This window comes from Coturnix japonica, unplaced genomic scaffold (genome assembly GCF_054131305.1).
Source record: "Coturnix japonica strain WE unplaced genomic scaffold, WE-NBRP24 Scf049, whole genome shotgun sequence".
NCBI classification, from domain to species: domain Eukaryota; kingdom Metazoa; phylum Chordata; class Aves; order Galliformes; family Phasianidae; genus Coturnix; species Coturnix japonica.
The window spans coordinates 1,154,718-1,166,899 of NW_028188952.1; the positions used below are offsets into that span (position 1 = coordinate 1,154,718).

Here is a 12,182-nt window from a genome sequence, read left to right on the forward strand (position 1 = left end):
CCGGGTGGGATTTGGGGGGGGGGGCACATATGCATTGCTGTGCTCTGCAGCACCTCCCAAGGCTGGGAATCCCACCTGGGTGTAAGTGGGGGGATGGGATCAACAGAGAAATACCCAACCGTGTAAATAATGAGGGGGGGGTTACAAGTGGGGTGGAAGGGAGGGAGCAGAGCAGCCCCACATGTGGTCCCACAGTGTTCCCATGGGGGTGTTTTTGTCCTCGTGTGTTTCTGTGCTCCTGCTGCTGGGATGCTGGGACTCAGCCCCATAGCAGCCAGGAAGGGGCAGCCCTATGCCGGGGGTGGGGGGCAGCACCCCCAGGTAGGTCCCACATCCTCAGAGCTCTGTGCTCCCAAATGAGGCCTCCATCACACCTCTCCTTATTGCTGATGGTTCTGTGTATCCTTTGATGCTGCCCCTTTTCGAGCTGGATCCCATATTTCCTATAGTTATGTGTGTGGTGTTGGTGGGGGGGGGGGGTTAACAGCTGTAACGAATGGCTAATTGCCAGCGGTCTGTCCAGGCTGTCGTTGGTATTTCCAGCTGAGATGGATCCCAGTGTGCCAAACTGGAGGAAAAGAATGGCACTGGGGTTAATGGGGGGGGGGATATGGGGGAAGGCATCCAGCCCCAACCCCAGCCCCACAGCTCCTCTGCCCAGCCCTAATGACAAAGGGCAGGAAGAACCCCCCCCTCCCAGCTCCAAATCACTCCTGAGGGTTGGGGAGGGGGCAGGATGAGCACGGTTTCCCATATGGCCTCACTGAGGGTCATTTTCTTTCAATTGCTCAGAGTATAAACCCGACCTTTGGAGCCCCGTGTATTGATATGGAGAGGCTGAAGGACCCCGTAAAGTGTGGGGTGGGGAAGGGGAGGGGCTCCAACCTTCCGGAAGGATCTTAAGTATCTAAAATAATAATTTCTTTTTATTATTATTATTATTTTTAATGTGGGTATTTTTGGGTTCTCTTTCTTTTTTTCCGTCCCCTTTTAAGACGGAGATATTGATAACACAGGAGGTAGCGAGAGCCCCATAACTCACAATCAACCCTTGTCCATTCTCCTCTATTGACTGCGTGTAAACAAGGTAAATGAAAGGCCTTTAGTGACACTTAATCCCTCACCCCCCCCCCTTCAAGCCCCCTCCCCCCGCCCTCCCGGAGAGGGGCTTCACTGCTTCTTTCTCACAGCCCTCGGTGTCAACGACCCCCCCCCCCAATTCATCATTAACGCCCTGACACGAAGCTAAATAAAGGCAGCCCCCCCCTCCTCCATCCAGCACCTTGCTCTGTGCTTGTTCCCGCTTTGGAGCACCAAAGAGCCCCAAAAATGGGGGCTCAGAGCTCTCTCCCACGCCGATCCCTGCAGATAATTAACGTAATTATTAAATTACCTTCTTTAAAAGATAATCATGATAATAGAGGGGTCATTTGGCTACAATCAGAGCTCTCTTCCCCCCCCCTTCCCTCCTTCCACGGCAGCCCCGGGTCTTCCTGCTCTCTGCCCCGGGTTCTGTTCCATGTTGGGTTTCTTTGCCTCTGAACCACCTCAAGTGCTCCAAAGAGAACTACAAACTCACCCAAAGCTCAGGCACTGAATCCCGAGTCCCTCTGAACCGAACCACATACACGGGGCTACAAAGTAGATAGAAGCAGCTATTCGATTTCCTATTTAAACATCGAAATAAAACATTTCATTGGGGTCAAAATCGGTCCGGAGACCCCCACGGTGAAGCCAAACACTTGAGTGCACCGTGAGCTGAATGCTTGCACACAAAACAGCCCAACCCCACACCCGTAAAGCCCGTGTATATGGAGTGTGTGCAGCCAGATGTGCAGCTGCACATGGAGAAACAGCGTGGGACAATGCAGGCAATGGGGTGGGTTCACAACCAACCTCACCCCCTCCCTTCCTTATCACCCCCACCTCTGGGGCAGCGGCATCCCAATATCCCAACACCCAACACCCACACATGGGGGGGGGGGCCGACAGCAGCCCGGTTCTATAGGAGAAAAAAAAAAAGAGAAGGTATTTATTTCTCAGCCTAGATTCCATATTGCACGCAGGAATTAACACTTTCATCGTCATACACTTCACAACAGCTTCAAATAAATAAAGGTAAAAGAGAACAAACGATGCGTGGCTGGCAAAGCTCCATCCCCTCCCTCCCCCCCCTTTACGGCTGTACCCACCCCCCACAGGCAACTCCTTGCACCGAAACGGGGCATTTTTCAGCCCATTGATGGGGACAGAACGATGAGGATTTTCCACCCACATTGAGAGCACAGATCCCTGAAAGCCTCGGCCCTATGAAATAAAACCCTCCCGAACTGCAATTCCGCAGCACCACATCGGATCCAAGCTGAGATTTTCCTGAGTCTTAAAGCTCGCTGCGTTTTTGGAAGCAGAAACGCCCTTTCCTTCAAGTTTCCTTTCTTTTCTTTCACCAGCTCCGCGTTTTTCTCCTCCCCAAAAGAAAGAAAAACGTGGAAAACGGAACCAACGACCAAATAATAACTCAGTTTTTGCTTCTTTTGCATCCCTTTGGAACTCAAGCCATAGTGGCACTGCAGGGAAGGTGCCCTCCTGTCTGTGATGCCATCCTGGCCGTGCATGTGAAATCAATGCTCCCAACAAGAGGGGGTTGGTTGCACCCAGAGCATCCCTTCCTCCCTTCTCTGTGCTCCCAATGCAGCTCTATGGGCTCTGAGCTCTGAAATAAGGCCATGCCTGAGAACGCTTTGGGTTCCCTTCTCCCATCTTTCCTATCAGGAGACTTGCCCGATTTCTTGGCAACGCTGAAACAAACCAAAGGAGGGCTTTGCTTCCTATCATTATTATTTTTTGTGCATGTGAACGGGGCTGTTTCTGCTGCTCCAAGAGTGGAAAAGTTCTGAGGTATCTTCGTGCTCAACTCCCAGCCCTGCTGCCTCCCACCTGCACCGCGCACCGACACACACCCCGAGGTGTGAACCAACGGGCTGAGCTGATCACATCCCGGATAGAAAACGTTCCTGAGCTATTTGGTGTGTGTTTCCCACCCTCCCTCCCCCCTTCCTCCCTGCCCTTCCCTCACCAGCACCCCACGGCACGCGGAGCGGCGCGCTCTGTTCGCTGTTGCCGCTGCTGCTTTTTTCCCGTTTGCTCTTTTTTTCTCCCCGCTCCTTTGTCCTCCCTTTCCAATCTTTCCATTCTCAATTCGGCCGCTTTTTATTAATTCCTATTAATTATTTTCCTTTCCTAAAAAGAAAAGAGTAAATAGCGGTTTTAACCCGAAGTGGGGAAAGATTTGAGTAGTCACGTCCCTGCCGCGTTTAAACGCAATGTGCGGGGCCGGAGCCGAACGAGAGGGAAATCGCCTTCTGCTCTACGAGAGAGAAACGATGGGGGGGAAAGACGCCCCGGAGGGGGGGGGGGGGGTGTAAACAAACCAACAAACCCGCTCCAAAACCCAAGTAAAACAAACACCGCTTTTAGCAACAATTCGCCGTCTCCAACGTAAACAGCGCTTCGCGGAGACAAAATACGTTGGAGGTGGAAAATGCCCGTTTTTTTCTTTCTTTCTTTTCTTTTCTTTCTTTCTTTTTTTTTTTTTTAAACTCGCTGATGGAATTCAACCCCCAACCCTTCCCCTCCCCCCCTAACCAAAAAAAGAAAAAGAAAAGAAAAAGGCTAAAATAAAAGTAAAAAGAAAGGAAAGAAAGAAAGAAAGAAGCGGGCCGTGCCGTGCCGGCTCCGGGTGGGTTCTGTGCGGCTCTCCCTTCCTCTTCCCTTCCCATTCCCCTTCCCCAGGCAAAGCGATGGGCTCCCAGCCGGGGGTCTCTGAACGGCTCCCACCCCGATTCGGAGCTGAGAATGGAAAAGAAGTGAAACCCCCACCCTGCTCCATCTCTCTGCTTCGTTCAGCCTTCCCCAAACCAGAGGGCTTCACAGAGCAGCGCTCCAAAGGGCCGTCACAAAGACTCTGCTTTGCAAGGAAAAGTTAAAGCGGGGTTTGATTTCCTCTGCACAGAGCGATGCATTCCCTCCGCATTCTTCCCCGCATTCCAGCCCGGAGCTCGGGAAGGATCAAATTGTCCATCTGTGCTCTATTGCTAATGCTCCTGGATCCTATTTCTCGTGCCCGTAAAGCTTTTTACAGGCCTGCTACCTTCGGGCTGTCGGAGCGGGTTGTTATCCAGCGAACAACCCACGGCTTTTCCTTTCCTTTCCTGTTTTTCAATACACGCGCAGGAGTCTCAAATAACCTCCCCTCAAAGCCTCCCGTTTTCTTTTAGCAAACAGCATTTCCTGCTCTTTTGAAAGTCGGTGTTTTCTTCCCGTCCCTTAAAGCAGACAGAAAACATTACGTCGCGATTAACGCAGCCATTTGGGATCGCCGCCGTCCGGTTTAGTTTGGGACGGAACGGGGCCGAAACGAGAGTTTCTGCTGCGTGACATCATTCGTTCTCTCTGCGTGTGATTATTATGGGTTTAATCCAAAGCATTTATGGAGGAAAAGGGAGAAATTGGATCTATTTTTTCCTCGTTGCCGTTTTGTTTGTTGTTTTCTTTTTGGTATATAGAGGTGGGGCGGAGAATTAATGGGGCGATGCTGAGGGCCCGGACCCCCCTTCACCCCCCGTTCTGCCCCAAAGCCCCCATGGTGCAGGGGGGGGGGGGGTTGGGGGAAGGATGGGGGCTCTGAGCGCATTAAACCTCCGCTAAACTAAACCAACTCCGGATCGCGACACTCCCGGGGACAACGGAACCGACCCCAACCCCAGCGGGGAGCTCTCCTCCTCCTCCTCCCTCCCCCGGCCCCACTCAGCCCCACTCGGTTCCTTCCCCCCTCATCCCCCTTTCCCCGGTCCCGCTCCCCTCCCGCATCTGCTGCGCGCAACCTTTCCTGCGGGGCCGTCCGCTGTCCTTAGAGATCCTCCAAGCTATAGCCCCGGAATTTGAGGCTGGGGGGCACCGGGATGGCGTTGCCCCCCAAGTGCCATCTCCACAACGGGTGGGTTTTGGAGAGGGCCCAAGAGTTTTTGCCCCCCAGGGAGGAGGCAGGGCACAGATCCCCGTCTTCCCCCACGACCAGGGAGGGAATACACGGGAAGTTGCCCATGAGGCTGAAGGAATTCCGAGGCGGGGTTGGCCCGGCGCTGCCGAGGCGTTTGCAATGAGTGTTTCCCTTTTTGGCATTCCTCCTTTGAGTCTTTTGTGGCCTCCCTTTGGAGGAGCTCTGTTGCCTTTCTGCCTCAGCGCCTCTGGCAAGGCGTCTGCGCTTGGCATTCCTTTCCGAGCCATTGCCTCTCAAAGCTTTGTTTGACAAGGTGCCGGGGCTCTCTGCTCTTTTGGAGCCGGGGGATTTGAGCTCTGCAGTTTTGCAGGGCTCCGTCCTCCCTCCGTGCCGCAAACTTTTCCCGTCCACGTTGAACCCTTTGGCGTAGCACCACAGTTTGGACTGCCGGATCAGGCGGTCGAAATGCTCCCGCCGGGGTTCCGCCGCTTCCCCGGGGGGCTTCGGGCTGAGACCCCCCGCCAGAGCCGGGGATGGGGCTGGGGGCTCCGGGGGAGGCCCTCGGGAAGCCGCCGACCCGGCTGCGGCTCCGCTCTCCGCTCCGTCGCCGTGGCCTAACGAGGCTCTATTGTTCGAGGCATCTTTGTGCAAATCCTTCCCTTTGGCGCAGGGCTCCGAGCCCCCAAAGCCTCCCTCCTTTTGTGGCTGGTCCCCCCCGAGGGTGCTGCTCGGGGAGAGGGGGGGAGAGGACGAGGAGGAGGAGGAGGAGGAGGAAGAGGAGGAGGAAGGGGAGGCCTCCTGCTTCGCGTACGGCTCCGGTTGTGACCCCGAGCCCAGGGTCGGAGCCGGGCTCAAACTTTCCGAAGTTGATGCTCTCAAAGTCCTGGCCCAGAGCTGCTGCGAGAGGAAGAGGAGGTCGGGCTCTGCCCGCAGAGCTTTGCTCGCACCCAGGGGGGGCTCCGAGGGCCGCTCATCGCCGAGGGGCTCCCGGAGGGGCTGCGGCTGGAAGCGGGGCAGAGCCGCCTGCCTGTACCTGGTGCTCTGCACCGAGTCCCCGCTGCACAGCGAGCTGCTCTCCGACTCCGAGGAGCTGCCCTCCTCGCTGCTGCACGACGTGTCCCCTTCCTCCTCCTCTTCCTCCTCCTCCTCCTCCTCAGACGAGTCGCTGGAGGTGGCGGGGCTGGACCCCCCGAAGTCCAGGCTGGAGTCCGAGTCGCTGGAATACCCGGCCGATGTGCCCTGCCGCTTGCAGCCGGGGAAGGCGGACGAGCGGCTTTTCCTCCCCCCCGAGGGGTCCTTCTCGGCCGGGAAGAGCCCTTTGACACAGCGGGGGCCGAGACCGGGGTGTGGGGTGGGGGCTGCGGTGTGCAGCAGCTCCAGGTCCCGGGGGTAGGAGCCCAGCGCCCCGGCCAGCAGCCCCCCGCTCTCGGGCAACGCGCAGCCCCTGCGGCCCCGCGGGGTCCTCTCGAGGCCGGGGCAGCCCCGGGGGAAGGGCTGCGGGAGGAGAGCTGCGGGCGACGGGCGCGGCTTGAGGCCGGGGGGCAGCTTGGGGCGGGCGGGGGTCGGGGCCGAGCAGCAGTCTCCGGCTCTGTAGGGCGGCAGCAATTGGGGCCGGGGGCAGGAGAAGAGCTCCCCGGGGTCCGGCAGCAGCAGCTGCTCCCTCCTCTTGCTTTTCCTTTTCCTCTTCCTCCGCCGGGGGCTGAGGCTCTTGCAGGAGGTGCAAAGAGCCTCCAGGTCCGCCTTGGAGATGAGCGAGCACTTCACAGCTCGGGTGGGCACCGAGTTGATGGCTTTGAGGGTGCGGAGCTCCTGGAGATCGCAACGGCGGCTCTTGATCTTTAAGGTTTCCATCTTCTTGCTGATGGTGGTCCTGGGGATATCCTTAAACAGGTCGCTGAGGACCTGGGCCAGAGCAAACATCTGGGTGCCATTGATCTGTAAGTATCCCAAGTTTATCCCTTCGATTTCTTGATAGCCGGCGTGGAAATGCCCCGGCTCGGCGTCCCCATTGTAATCCATGGTGGTTGGAACAATCCCGAAGGTCCCTTCGCAGGTCAGGAACATTTTGCAAGGAGCGTTTACTTTGTCTCTTTCAAAGGGGGCATTGAAAGTAAGGACATATTTGTTTCCACTCCGTGATCACACATCGCTGCCCCTCCGGAGAGGTGGGGGAGGGGGCAGGGGAAAAAAAATATAGGGGAAAAAAAAAGGGGGGGGGGGGGAGGGGAGGGAAGGTGGGGGGAAGCCAAAGCAGTCGATCGCCCCTTCAAACGTTCCAGTCAACGGTGTGCAACATCTTCCCAACACCCCGCTCCTCCCGCACTGGAGCCGCACTCCTCGTCTTCCCCCTCCCCAGCATGAAAAAAAAGAAGGAAAAAAAAAAGAAGTCAAACATTTCGCGTCCTGCAGCTCCCCCCAGCCAGGTCCCAGCCCACCTTCCACTCCCAAAATAATCCCTCTGGGGGGCGGGAGGGGGGCGGGAGAAGGAGTGTGTGTGTGTAAGGGGAGGGGGGGGGGATCAACAAGCACGGAGCCCTCAGCCGCTCACTGAGATATCGGAGAGCACAAAGCTGCTCCGAGGGCCGGGGGTCGGGGAAGGGGGGGATCCGTTCCGATCGCTGCCTCCTCTCCGGGCTCTGAGCTCCGTGTTCGGTTCGTCCCGGAGCAATTGGACCCACCGCGGCCCGACGGCTGATTGGGTCCCGGCGAGCCGTGATGTCACCAAGCCCAACATTTCACACGCACACACAATGGGCACCGCGCTTTTTTTTGTTGCTATATATATATAAAAAAATAAAATAAAATAATTTTAAAATAATTAAATTAATTTAAAGATCCCATTAAACGCCCCGTGCCCGAGCTCAGCTCTCAGGGCGCTTTGTTGTAACCCTGGTGGGGTTGGGGGGGAATTTCGGTCCTTTCATATAATACAGCCCTTCCCAAAACGTTCCTTTGGGACGCACCGTGAAGGCTCCGGGCTCCCTCTATGCTGCTCACAGCGACTGAGTCCGAGTCCATTCATCCCTCAGCCCGGAGAGGAAGCTTTATTAATTGCCAATTACTGTATTTATGATGTATAAGGAGCACGGGCTGGAGGTACGGGTGGTAACTCCCTTCGATCCCTTTTCTACTCGCGAGTGGCCCTTATTCCCCTCTCACCTTTATCTCCCAACCCCCCATTCATTTTCATTAAGAAAATGAAAATTAAACAAAAAAACAAAAGGGATAATTATAATTAAAACTAAAGGAACCCGTTGCGCTGCTGGAACTTGAGCACAAAGTTGGGTGCTCACTCTCCATCCCACAAACTAAAGAGGGGATGATAGAATTCAGCCTCTAAGAGGAAAACAAACCCCAAACCTACAAAACGGCCCTTACCCGGCCCGGAGCTCCGCCGTCCCATCCCCTCTATTGCTCCCCAAATACGGAGGTCCCTGCAAGGAGCTGATGTGGGGGCTGCAGTTACCTCGGAAACCTTATTTGGGGAGGGGGAGAAGGGAGGCTGCAGCTCCGCATTGCACGCCGCTCCCTCTCGAGCTTCGTCTGTGTCCCACATGCAAAATCACTGTCGGTCCTCCGCGGCTTTTCCTTTTTTGTTTTGTGGTTCGGAAGGGCGAAATCGGAGTAATTTGATAATAACGATTTGTTCAACTCGGAATCCGATCGACCGCAAACGAGCCCGATTTAGAAACAGTCCCGAAGGAGGAGGAGGAGGAGGAGGAGGAGGAGGAGGAAGCGCATTCCTGAGGACGTGTGTAAAAAGCTTTAAAATAACTCCGCCGTCGGCCGCGATTTGGGAGCGGGGATCACCTGATTTCTCATTCACCTTCGGGCTGTTCAGGGGAGCTCGGTTCCTCCGCAGCACAAACGGGGCCGGCCGGATTTCTCCCTTCCCAACACACGTGTGAGCCCACCCCGCGGCCTCACCGGGTGGAGAAAATCCCCCCCCTCGTTCTTTGCAGTCTGCGGCCGCGGGATCGCGGTACGTTTTCGCCTTCGTTTTTCCACAGGCTGAGTTTCCTGTGAGTAAAGGGTCCGTTTCCAACACAAACACCGAATTCTCTCTTTGTTTGGGCAGAGGGGAGGGGAAGTTTGCATCGAGATGGACGGAGCTGGGCGGACGCCGAGGGTCCCTCTTGCTCTGCCGGGCTGCTCTGCTTGTTTGCAGCCCATAGCAGGGCCATTTTACCTATAGCTGAGCTCTGCTGTGTGCCAAACTGGAGGAGGGGAGCTGGTATTCACAGCCCCGTCCGATGTGGCTGATGGGGTTGAGGGGCTCTGGTAAAGAAAACAGGACTTGGGGCTGTGCAATAAACGGCTCCTTATGGTGTGTGGGGCTGCAAAGGGGGCAGGGGGACCCCAGAGCACAAAGCAGGGGGGAAACGGGCTCAGAAAGCTGCACCATTTCCCTGTAAATCTCTATCAAACGGGACCCAAACCAGCAGCGTTTTGATTGTGAATAAAGTTCAATGCAAGATCGGGTGGTGTGTGTGTGTGTGTATGGTGATTTGTACAGGCACAGCACGGTGTGAAGATGAACAGGCGCTTTGCAAACCCCATAGGTGCTTGGCAATGTGCTGGGTGCTTGCAAAAGGTGCTGCTTCCTGAGTGTTTCAGCAGCACCGTGATTGCTCTGCGCTGCTCCTGCTGGGGGTCATGAACTGTGTGCAAAGCAGGGGTTGCATAGGTTGCATGGGCTGCCTGGGGTGCATGGGGTGCATTAGGTTGCATGAGGTGCATGAGTCACAAGGGTTGCATGGCTTGCGAGAGCTGCATGTGTTGCATGGGCTGCACCAAGCCCTGTGAAGCAGGCACACATTAGCATCACAACCCAGTTCCTGCTCCTAAGGATTGGGGCTGAGAACCTTCCTGCTGTGATTCCTCCCTTTCAGGCAGATTTCTTCCTAATATCCACTGGGATATTCAGCAGGAAGCAGCGATGGGCTGCTGGGAGTCTCCATTTCCTGGGGGTCCCCAAGGTGCAGCAGGACCCCCCCCCCCACACACCTTCACTATTGGACCCTTCAACAAACAAGTGGGCAACCAAGAGATCAACCGAGGATAAACGTGGAGCCTTATATATATATATTTTTACCTTATACAAAGTATTCCTCCTGCCCGCTATTGATTGACAAGTTTATTATTATTATGAATGGATTCTCCCATTTCCCAGTCCTCTTCAAGGCTTGATGTGGATTGAGAGCCTGACCAGTTGCTTATTGACCCATGATGGCTATACAATGACCCCGCTGCCCCCAACGTGACCCTGGGACCCCCGCAGGACCCAGCCCTGCAGAACAGCGCTCAGATATGCAAAGCTGGAGCTTTATGGGCTTTGGGGAGGGGGAGGCTGTGAGTGGGCGAGGGTTTCATTGCCAGAGATGTGTTTATTGTAAATAAGAAGGCAAAGGGGCTGCTTAAAGGGACGTGTCCTAAAGGAGCACGGCTGTCTCTGCTATAGGAAGCCTTGCAGCTCTCTTTGCTGGTGGCAATGGCAGGGAGGGCTGATGTTCTTCCACTTCTTTCTGGGAGTATCTCATCGTGCAAGATTCAGGCTGAGGCTGAAGCCCATTTGAAGGAGGAGGGCAGAGAAAAGCAGCTATTTTCCCCTCTGTCCCCATTCACGTGCATGGTACATCCTGGGGAAGGGAGGCCTTGGGAGGTGCAATAGTGGACGGATGAAACAAAAAAGGTTTGGGCAGATATCAGTGCTGATGTTGCCCCTTTGTCTTCCTCAAGGAGGGAATGAAGGGGAAATCATCCCCTCCTCCCCCGAAATGAGGTTTCTTTCAGCACACACTGTGAGCTGATAGCTGGGATTGGGGGGGTTGGGGGGGGAGCAGATGTTTTGTGAAGCAGCACTTCTCTCCATTTCAGAAAGCAAAAGGGGTCCGCACCCCACCCTGACTTAATGGAGATACAGTTGTTTAAATAATTTCCCTCTTCCCAAAACAAATGCAGGAGAAGGAGAGCTCATTTTTTATCCTAATGGATGGATGGCTGAGGACAAGCCTTTGAAGAAAGCGGCTGTCAGCAGTGGGAGATACCCGCAGCATCTGGCTTAGATAGGTAGAAAGCAAAGAGCAACCTGCATTCTTGGCGAGGTTGGATGCCCTCAGCTTATAAACCACTGCAATCATGTTGGGTCTCACCATAAACACAGCAGCAGTGCATTGCTCTGACCCCCTACCCCCCCCTCTCCAAGCACATCTGGGTTGTAAAGTTTGCTGCTTTCTGGCAATGGCAAACACCAGTGTAAAATCTTGCTCTGGATGAATGGGGTTTTGGCTGAGGTGGGTGCAGGGTGAGAGCACAGAGCTCCAAACGAGCAAAGCTCCAGCAGTTTCTAATCAAAGCCCCGTGCACATCCATCCCAAGGAGAGTGGATAAGAGGAACAGGCACACTCCTTGTGTTTAAATATCGCAAATTAAGATGCAGCTCTCAGTCTGTAGAGCACAAACTCAGTATACGGGAGCACAGAGCCACATCAAACCCTTATAGAGCCCTTGGAGCAAAGCATCCGTGTGTGCCTTCACAGCTGGCACAGCTCTTTGCACACACACACACAGACACATAGAGGTAGGGGTTAAATCTACCCCGGTGCTCCCCCAGCTTCTCCACTCAGAACTGCTCTATCTGCTGCCAAATGGGCTCAAACCCAGCAACGTGGGGTGCAGACTGAAATACCGAGAGGCTGAGGATTGTCCTCAGGTCCTTCCCATGAATGACTGCTGTGCTTTGGGTGGGAACAGGGGAGAGGTTGGGGTGGGGAGGGGGAACGTGGGGATCATAGAAGGGGTTGGATAGACAGGGGGTCTGAGATGAGACGGACGGATGGATGGATGGATGGATGGATGGATGGATGGATGGATGGATGGATGGATAAATGGATGGATAAATGGATGGATAAATGGATGGATAAACGGATGGACAGATGGTGTGAAGAAAATGCCCTACAGAAGTCTTTTAACTCGGTCTATGTCGGTCATTCCCGTGTGTGAAAGGTCTCACGTCCTCGGAAAAGCCGACATCCATCCGAGAGCGAACCCAGCTCCTCCCAGTCCAACCTCCCGCCCCTTTGCTCACACCCCCGACTCTACCCCCACCCCCCCGGCTCTGCCCCCCGTACCCCGGGGTGGGGGAACACGCTCTGCGGGCGCCCTCCGGAGGCTCCATCGCGAG

At 55.2% G+C, this 12,182-nt stretch overlaps 1 protein-coding gene across 2 annotated transcripts; it reads right to left on the bottom strand.

Annotated features, from left to right (window-relative positions):
- Positions 1-2,003: 2,003 nt before the first annotated feature.
- Positions 2,004-9,251, bottom strand: LOC107325074 (SKI/DACH domain-containing protein 1-like). Of its 2 annotated transcripts, none has more exons than XM_085532331.1 (2): positions 8,378-9,251; positions 2,004-7,347 (listed from the first exon to the last, which is right to left on the bottom strand). In XM_085532331.1, exon 2 carries the CDS (start codon positions 7,061-7,063, stop codon positions 4,910-4,912), a length of 2,154 nt encoding a protein of 717 aa, XP_085388457.1. In that variant the 5' UTR covers positions 7,064-7,347; positions 8,378-9,251; the 3' UTR covers positions 2,004-4,909. The 2 variants fall into 2 exon arrangements, with proteins under 2 accessions (XP_085388457.1, XP_032296808.2); XM_032440917.2 differs by having other exon boundaries at positions 2,004-3,240; positions 4,884-9,251.
- Between the last annotated feature and the right edge of the window lie 2,931 nt (positions 9,252-12,182).